The following is a 9425-nucleotide window of genomic DNA, read 5'->3' on the forward strand; positions in this document are numbered from 1 at the left end:
CAAATTTGCAATCAAGGACCTGGGAACTCTCAAATATTTTCTCGGTATTGAGCTTGCCACATCACAGAAAGGCCTTTTTCTAAATCAAAGGAAATACATCCTTGGTCTCTTGAATGAATCTAACTTACTGGATTGCAAACCTGCACGCACTCCTTTGGATAGTAAACTCTGTCTTCATGATCATAGTGCGATCCTTTGCAATGTCACTGAATATCAAAGGTTGGTAGGCAAGCTTATCTATCTCACAATTACGCGTCCTGATATTTCTTACGCTGTGAGTATTGTTAGTCAATTTATGCATGCTCCTACATTAGTTCACATGCATATTGTGAAGAGAATTCTTCATTATCTTAAAGGGTCAGTTGGTAGATGGCTCTTAATGAAAAAGAATGATAGTACTACCATCATGGGTTATACAGATGCTGATTGGGCAGGAAATTCCCTTGATCGCAAGTCAACTACATGCTTCTGTACATTTGTAGGTGGCAATTTGGTAACAAAGCGAAGCAAAAAGCAAAGTGTTGTACCTTGATCTAACGCAGAGGATGAATATCGTGCCATGGCTTCCACTGCTTGGGAACTTATTTGGCTGAAAAGCCTTCTGTCTGATCTAGGGTTTCCCAGCAATGCACCCATCTGATCAACTGGATGACATATTTACCAAGTCTCTTCCTACAGTTCAGTTTTTCTGCATTCTTTCCAAGCTTGGCTTAAGGAACCCTCTTGATCCAGCTTGAGGGGGAGTGTTGGAACATTGACAGATTGGAGGATATCGAGAGTCCCATTGACACAAGTCTAATCGGTTTGTCAACTAGGCTTTACAGTTTTTACTCAATGTGTAGAGCAGCTAGGGTTTAGTCTTTTATCCATTGTGTTTACTTGTATTGTAATTAACCTTAAATTAAGGAGTCTTGATATTGTAAATAGATTAGGAGTGATTTGAGGAAGGTTGAGTGTTGTCCTCCTAAATCTCTCATCCTATATATGTCGTCTATTGTATATGGTTCAATCAAGAAATATACATCCAAAATTTAACGTTGACAGTTCTACTGCAATGATCACTAGACGTGGCAGATGGGTGATTTATGTCAGTTTCTTTCAGCTCTTCCTTCCCTTTCTTACGCTTCTTTGAGGCATCTGTCCCTACAACACTGCCGGAAGGTGTGTTGGAACCATATGAGGAAGGTGTGTTAGAACCATATGAGGAACGGTAGACCTGCTTTCTTTTTTCTTTGATAAGAAGTTCTGAAAATAGATGAGAAGTAAAGAGTAAACCAATCAATGTTGAAGGAAGCCTGTTTTCTGGTTTTTGCATTGTTTGAATCATGAACTTCTTCAGTTGATGCAACGTCCATGTCATCATCGCTATTAGGCATCGTTGGTGATTTCAAAGCTGAATGGTGAGCTTCCACTGCCTCCGAGTGTTTTGGGTCCGATTGTTGATCCTGCAAAGAAGGAATTCGAAGAGAATTCTCTCCTCTCTCAATTTTGGTCGGTGGAGCTTGACCAGAATCCATTAATGGAACAAGTACCCTAGTCATGGACAAGGGAGGACGCAGGCCATGAGCAGCCCACGATGCAGTTGCAGCAGTAACAGTGGCAGCAGCAATTGATGCCATACTTGGATGGTCTTTCCTATCTTTTGCATTTGCATAAGGCCAAAATGTGACCGCAGCAGAACTAGCCGCAACATGAACTGCAGGATTTTGTAGCAGAAAAGATACAATAAGACTTGAAAATATAGAGGAACTGTGGAGAAATGATTCGTAGTCCTCTAGATTATGGTGGAATGCACAATTCTGATGACATGCTTTCTCACCTTAAAAAAACTTCTTACGGAAAGCACTATTAGTGTTCCTTGACTCTAAAGCTTCACTTGTGCCATTATCTTCAGCTATCCTTTTGGCATACATTGTATGCATATGCGGATTTTCATTTTGTTTCATAGTGACATGAGATTCATTTGTTGCATGCTGAGTTATTAACCCTTTCACTGAAGGCACAAACTCCCTATACGTACCAGGATTTCCGAGCACTACCCGTGAAGGTATGGCATTATTGTTTGCGGAAGAAACAGAGGAACTGTGATCTTGTCGGCGCAAGGTGAAGACATCTGAGGAATTGCCATCCTAATTTTCTGTATTTTATGACACTTCTTTTCTCATAGGTCTCTGACAGTAAAGAAGTCGTAGGTCAAGTGATTTACATGCTTAAAGAACAAGCATGAGAACAAGAAAAGGCTATTTATTAGTAATGTTACTAACGTAAATAATAAAAACAATAACCTCATGAAGTGGTTTGATCTCCAAGTCCACTACTCGTTTACAGTGTGAAGAAGATGCTGATGATAAACTTCTTCCATCCTTTGTTCCCGCATATGATGTGGCCCATGTGGAAGGAGCTGAACTAGACTTCCGAGGATAAGGATTGCATGGTTTTCTTCTGGGGCGTGGAGGTGGAATATCTATTCCAATTGATTGTCCAATCGAAACACCACTAATGTGTGCCTCCTTCTCTAGCTGGTAGTGAAACCTTTTCTTTTCAGTATTCATGTTTACAGGGGTGATGCCAGACAGAATACAAGTGAAATATCCCAAATACTCTGATGCAACTCGAAGATCTCAAGCCTCGGTAATTCAGCCTATTTGTCTGAAATTGTACTTGAAAGAAAAAGAATAATGATCTCATCGTATAGTCTAGGATTGTTGATATGAGGATTGCGGCTGGAAACTGGTAGCAGTTTCCAACATTAAATGAATAAGCCATTGAAATAGTATTACACTGAAAACTCCTGAATAAGTGTAAGAAGCTTTTTGCTCTGAAGTTCCGGGAAAAACTATTGTGGAACCACCTACCATTCCAATTGTACAAGCTAAAAGAAAGATTCCTATTGATATCCTCAAGAACTTGTGCACAGTAACCCTCGCTGTGACTCTCACTATATCTTACCATTGAGAGATAGGTTCCAAATGGGGTGCATCCATAATCATTGGAACTTGATCGCATCAAACATAATCCTCGGAACCAGAATTTACTGTTGTTGACTTACCAATTAACTTTGTATATGAAACAAATGGTGACTTGAGTTTCATAGTAAAGACATAACATAAAAAACAGTAAAAGAATACCTGTAAGTGCAAATTAAAGAATCGATCTTGTCGAAAACCAAGCAATAGGGAGCGCAAACACACATCTCAAATGATCATCATGTGATGAGAAGGCACTTACCTTGGAAAAGAATTTCTGAGCATGGCTTCTGATTTGCACAACAGTCTTTGTTCCAATATGTTCTGCAAATCAAAAACAGAAGAAAAAAGGGGGTGAAAATAGGATGATGTTACTAAATAAAGAAAAGAAATACATGAAAAGTAGCAGTTGAAGTCGTTTCTAACAAGAGCTATCAAGCAGATTTAGCTCAATCTCAACAAGAATTTTACACATTGAATGCAAACAAATCAAGTTCCAGCCCTCTCAGTAGCTGTAAGTAATGAAACAAACAAATCAGATAAGATAAAAATAAAGCAAATGTATCGTAACCTTCAATGCGCTGCCATGCTCGGCCATAAAGCTTCAGGGCCTCAAGAAACTTATTATGCTCCCCTTCTGTCCATCGCTCTCGTTGCTTGGTAGTAGTATAGGGCTTTCATGCCTACAACCAACAACAACAACAACAAAGCCTTTTCCCACTAAGTGGGGTCGGCTATATGAATCCTAGAACGCCATTGCGCTCATTTGTGTCATGTCCTCCGTTAGATCCAAGTACTCAAGTCTTTTCTTAGGGTCTCTTCCAAAGTTTTCCTAGGTCTTCCTCTACTCCTTCGGCCCCGAACCTCTGTCCCGTAGTCACATTTTCGAACCGGAGCGTCAGTAGGCCTTCTTTGCACATGTCCAAACCACCGGAACCGATTTTCTCTCATATTTCCTTCAATTTTGGCTACTCCTACTTTACCTTGGATATCCTAATTCCCAATCTTATCCTTTCTCGTGTGCCCATACATCCCACGAAGCATCCTCATCTCCGCTACACCCATTTTGTGTACGTTGATGCTTCACCGCCCAACATTCTGTGCCATACAACATCGCTGGCCTTATTGCCGTCCTATAAAATTTTCCCTTGAGCTTTAGTGGCCTACGACGGTCACACAACACGCCGGATGCACTCTTACACTTCATCCATCCAGCTTGTATTCTATGGTTGAGATCTCCATCTAATTCTCCATTCTCTTGCAAGATAGATCCTAGGTAGTGAAAACGGTCACTTTTTGTGATCTTCGCTAGATTGCTCCGGTCATTAGTGTGGATAAGTATATAAATGGATAGAGATAGGAAAGCAAACACAAGATGTACGTGGTTCACCCAGATTGGCTACGTCCACGGAATAGAGGAGTTCTCATTAATTGTGAAGGGTTTACACAAGTACATAGGTTCAAGCTCTCCTTTAGTGAGTACAAGTGAATGATTTAGTACAAATGACATTAGGAAATATTGTGGGAGAATGATCTCGTAGCCACGAAACTTCTAAGTACCGGAGTGTGGTATCGTCTTGACTTGCCTTTATCTGTCTCATAGGTAGATGTGGCATCTTCTCTGGAAGTACTCTTCCTCCATCCAGGGGTGGTATCTGTAACTGGTGGAGATGCACAAGGTAATGTATCAATTTCACTTGAAGCTTACTTGTAGTTTCATGCTTAGTCAAGCGAGATACAAACCATGTAGTAGGAGTCCCCCAAGTCGCCGAGCTGGGGGATCTGCTGAAAGAGGTGACAGACAAGGTAAGCAATCAGAGCTCCGGCTGATTGTTCACATTCTCCCTCTCTTGCAGGCAGCATGAAGGATAAAGAGAAGAAAAATAAGGAGAGATGATATGGGATACTTTTGCTTTTGAAGAAGTAACTTTCCACAGGCTTATTCTTGAACTGGGCTGGAGGGTTTTCTGGTTTCCTCCAGAGTATAAGGCCGACTGAAGAATTTGAGGGTCAAAACAAGTCCATCAAATCTAGAGTACGTTCGACCCTGCTGATATGGGATACTTTTTCTTTTGATAGAGTAGTGGATGTATCGGCACGTGTGCTGTTACGCTTGTCTCCACATGTTTCCGTGTATCCTTCTCACTTGCCCTATCTGTTCCTCAGGCAGATGCGGTATCTTCCCTGGAAGCATAAGATGTTGAAGATGAGTACTCGAGAGCAATGCCAGGTAAGTAATCAGGTAAGGGGTTCCAGGCAGTCAGTTCCTGGCTGGAAGCTTGATTCCAAGTGCTGACTGATTGCTCTCTTTCTCCTTTCTTGCAAGTAAGAACAAGGCCAAAGGAAAAGACAGGGAAAAAGCATGATATGGGATACTCTTGCTTTTAACCCTGATGATATGAGATATTCTTGCTCTAGTATAGCTTGTTTACAGAGGTATTATCGGGGGGAAAGAAAGCTGAATATTTCGAAAGGCTTTGTTGGGAGTGCCCTCTCAGATAAGAGAAAGGGTTGAGCATTTTTGCAGGTCTACCTGTCCGTTAGGGATGGAAGTCGACATATATAGGAGTCTCCCTAACATCAAGTAATAATGCTATTCCTTTACCCTGCTTGGTTATAGCACGGTAGTGGGAGCTGCCAGCTTCACATGTTTTAACTCTGTCAGAGCACTTTGAAAAAGTGGTTTGTGGTATCTGGAAAGCTGATGTTGCGTGTGAAGATTACAGACCTGTCGGGGGTCTGGCTCTCGAGATTCGGAGAACGATGCCTCTTCGATTTTTGAGAAAGCAATCCTGCTGGGGGTCTGGCTCTCGAGATTCGGAGAGCGGTGTCTCTTTGATTTTTGAGAAAGTAATCATGTTGGGAGTCTGGCTCTCGAGATTCGGAGGGCCGTGCCTCTTCGATTTTGGAGCAAGCAATCTTGTTGGGAGTGTTTTCTCGAATGTGAGTAAAGGTTGGGCATGTTTGCTAGTCTACCTTGCCACGAAGCACAGAGGTTGACACACAGGGACTTTCCAATTATCCAGCAGTGGTACTGTTCCTTTACCCTCTCTTCGATTTTGAGAAAGTAATCATGTTGGGAGTCTGGCTCTCGAGATTCGGAGGGCGGTGCCTCTTCGATTTTGGAGCAAGCAATCTTGTTGGGAGTGTTTTCTCGAATGTGAGTAAAGGTTGGGCATGTTTGCTAGTCTACCTTGCCACGAAGCACAAAGGTTGACACACCGGAACTTTCCAATTATCCAGCAGTGGTACTGTTCCTTTACCCTCTCTTCGATTTTTGAGAAAGTAATCATGTTGGGAGTTTGGCTCTCGAGATTCGGAGGGCGGTGCCTCTTCGATTTTGGAGCAAGCAATCTTGTTAGGAGTGTTTTCTCGAATGTGAGTAAAGGTTGGGCATGTTTGCTAGTCTACCTTGCCACGAAGCACAGAGGTTGACACACCGGGACTTTCCAATTATCCAGCAGTGGTACTATTCCTTTACCCTTGTGGGTAATAATATGGTAGCTAGACCTTCAAAATTTATGTGTCTAAACTTTGTTAGTGTTGTTTCTTTGCAATTCTTTTACCCTTCTTGGTCAGAGCGATGTAGTGGGAGCTGCAAGCTTCACGTGTCTCAACTTTGTCAGAGAACTTTGGCAAAGTTATCTGTGGTACCCATGAGCTACTGTTGGGTGTGGGAAGTGGGTGATTGAACAGTACGATTCATGTGCTTTCTACTTCGCCAGAAATCTTCGACAGAATGCCCATAATTTCCGCAAAGCTGAGTGTGCGTGTGACAGGTGCTGACAAGGCTGGAAAAGTAGGTGCCTCTTCGATTTCTGAAATCGGCCCTCGTGGTCTCTGATCAGCCCAGCTTTTGAGAAAGCAAGCCTCTTCGATTTCTGAGATCGGCCTTTGTGGTCTTTGAGCAGCCCAGCTTTTGAGAAAGCAAACACCTCTTCATTTCTGAGATCGACCCTCGTGGTCTCTGAGCAGCCCAGCTTTTGAGAAAGCAAACGCCTCTTCGATTTCTGAGCAGGCGCCTCTTCGATTTCTGAAGCTTCGTCGAGTGCAGATTTTTATAGGGGCTGACATTAAGTTCCAAAGCACACTTGAATATCCACCAGTAGAAGCTCCATTCTTGCACTTCTAAGATCTTGATTTGTCCGACCTCTTCTCTCTTCAACACCTTTGAAAATGTCTGGCCCCTCCGACCGTCGTTTTGACTTGAACCTTGTTGAAGAGGCAGCCCCGCCTTCTCCAGACAACATATGGCGCCCATCTTTCGTCTCCCCTACTGGTCCTCTTACCGTTGGGGATTCCGTGATGAAGAATGATATGACCGCTGCGGTAGTGGCCAGGAACCTTCTCACTCCCAAAGATAACAGACTACTTTCCAAACGGTCTGATGAGTTGTCTGTTAAGGATTCTCTGGCTCTCAGTGTTCAGTGTGCAGGTTCTGTGTCTAATATGGCCCAACGCCTATTTGCTCGAACCCGCCAAGTTGAATCATTGGCGGCTGAAGTGATGAGTCTCAAACAGGAGATTAGAGGGCTCAAGCATGAGAATAAACAGTTGCACCGGCTCGCACATGACTATGCTACAAACATGAAGAGGAAGCTTGACCAGATGAAGGAATCTGATGGTCAGGTTTTACTTGATCATCAGAGATTTGTGGGTTTGTTCCAAAGGCATTTATTGCCTTCGTCTTCTGGGGCTGTACCGCGTAATGAAGCTCCAAATGATCAATCTCTGATGCCTCCTCCTTCTAGGGTTTTGTCCAGTACTGAGGCTCCGAATGATCCCCCTCCGGTGCCTTCTCTTTCTGGGGCTCTACTGACTGCTGAGACTTCTCCTAAGCAACCTTTGTGAAGGCTCCCTCTTGTTTGTTTATTTTGACTCAAGTATATGTACATATTTGTAACTTATCGGGGATATCAATAAATAAGCTTTCCTTCATTTCAACGTATTGTGTTAAATACACCAAAGCCTTCTTCGCTAAGTTCTTTGAATTTTCTTTTGTTGAAGCTTGTATGTTGAAGCTTTGTGAGTAGAGCATATAGGTTGAGGTAGTGTTCCCTTAATTTACCGAGTGAGGAAAACTTCTCGGTTGGAGACTTGGAAAATCCAAGTCACTGAGTGGGATCGGCTATATGAATCTTAGAACGCCATTGTGTTCTGTCCTGTGTCATGTCCTCCGTTAGATCCAAGTACTCTAAGTCTTTTCTTAGGGTCTCTTCCAAAGTTTTCCTAGGTCTTCCTCTGCCCCTTCGGCCCTGAACCTCTGTCCCATAGTCGCACACGAAAACAGTAATTCAACCGCTCAGCACTCACTAGACACAATTTTAAACAAAAGAGAGTCACCCTGCTGCATTACCTTGATGAGGAAGTCTTCTCCAGATGAGTGTGTGTCCATTACTAGTCAATACAACTGCAAAAGAAAGCCGCAAAATCGGTCTCTAATGTTATAGCAGCACACTTCAACAGTTAAATTATCATTTGGGTAGCAATTAGGCAGTTCAATTTCAGTTGGCACTGACACTGAAGCTACTAGATAGATACTTAAATAAACCTAGTAAGCAGTTAAAACTATTTGGAAATAGTTGTTGACGTAAATAGTGACATATCAATTAAATATCGACGACATAGCAATTAAATATCAACGACACACTGAAAATCATGTCAGCAATTTCGGTTTGAAAATTTACCATTTCGACGAATTTCCCTTAATTAATCAAAATTTCAGAATTTCCTTATCCAGAATCCTCACCATATCGAAACGGAACACTCCAAAACGTCTTACTAGGAAAAAAGAAAGGCGAATTTGATCAGTGAACATCAGCAATTTCTGTACTGACTAAAGCTTTGTCCTGCAATCTTTACCATCTGTTTGGTCGCTGAGAAAATTGAAAGCAACAAAGAGATGAACTTTTTTTAATTTTATGCATTTAACAGTCCATATTTTCAACTTGAGTTTTCCGATCAGTACTAAACGGAGAGTGAAGAAAGTACCTTGTGAGCGAACCATGGCGGATTGAGGGATTTTTCGACAAAAGGACAATGACGGGGACTACTCCAATTACTCACCAGAAACTTGCCAGAGAAGGCATAGTTTCCGGCGACGGTGGTTCGATCGGAATGGTGAGAAAATGGAAGATGATAACACAGCCTCCACAGGGATGGTATATACAGGCAGAGAGTTTGGCCGGTGGAACCATCAATGCCCGCCATTTGGTTCGGTCACACCAATCTGCCGACCGATTTCTAGTAATTTTATTGATAAAAAATTAAATATTTTATTTTATTTTCTACAATCTGAAAAATCAAAAATTAAAAAAAATAAAATGTTGGTTTTTAGTCTTCCTAAAACTAATTTTATTGATCGTTACCTATCCGTTAAAATATTTTTGGTATGAACATGTCAAAAAGTTTTTTAAAAAATCGGTTCGTTTGAAATTGTTTTTAAAACGGTATAAAAAA

The 9425-nt window shown here is 41.9% G+C and overlaps 1 protein-coding gene across 1 annotated transcript; it reads right to left on the minus strand.

The window, feature by feature from the left end:
• Nucleotides 1-762: 762 nt before the first annotated feature.
• Nucleotides 763-9158, minus strand: LOC126614147 (protein LHY-like). Its single transcript, XM_050281755.1, is given in 8 exon segments — nucleotides 763-1151; nucleotides 1276-1696; nucleotides 1823-2171; nucleotides 2286-3290; nucleotides 3538-3649; nucleotides 8323-8376; nucleotides 8654-8842; nucleotides 8958-9158. Coding segments are annotated over 4 exon segments (1179 nt in total). The 5' UTR covers nucleotides 2553-3290; nucleotides 3538-3649; nucleotides 8323-8376; nucleotides 8654-8842; nucleotides 8958-9158; the 3' UTR covers nucleotides 763-1009.
• Between the last annotated feature and the right edge of the window lie 267 nt (nucleotides 9159-9425).

Source organism: Malus sylvestris, chromosome 1, assembly GCF_916048215.2.
Source record: "Malus sylvestris chromosome 1, drMalSylv7.2, whole genome shotgun sequence".
Taxonomy (NCBI): Eukaryota; Viridiplantae; Streptophyta; class Magnoliopsida; order Rosales; family Rosaceae; genus Malus; species Malus sylvestris.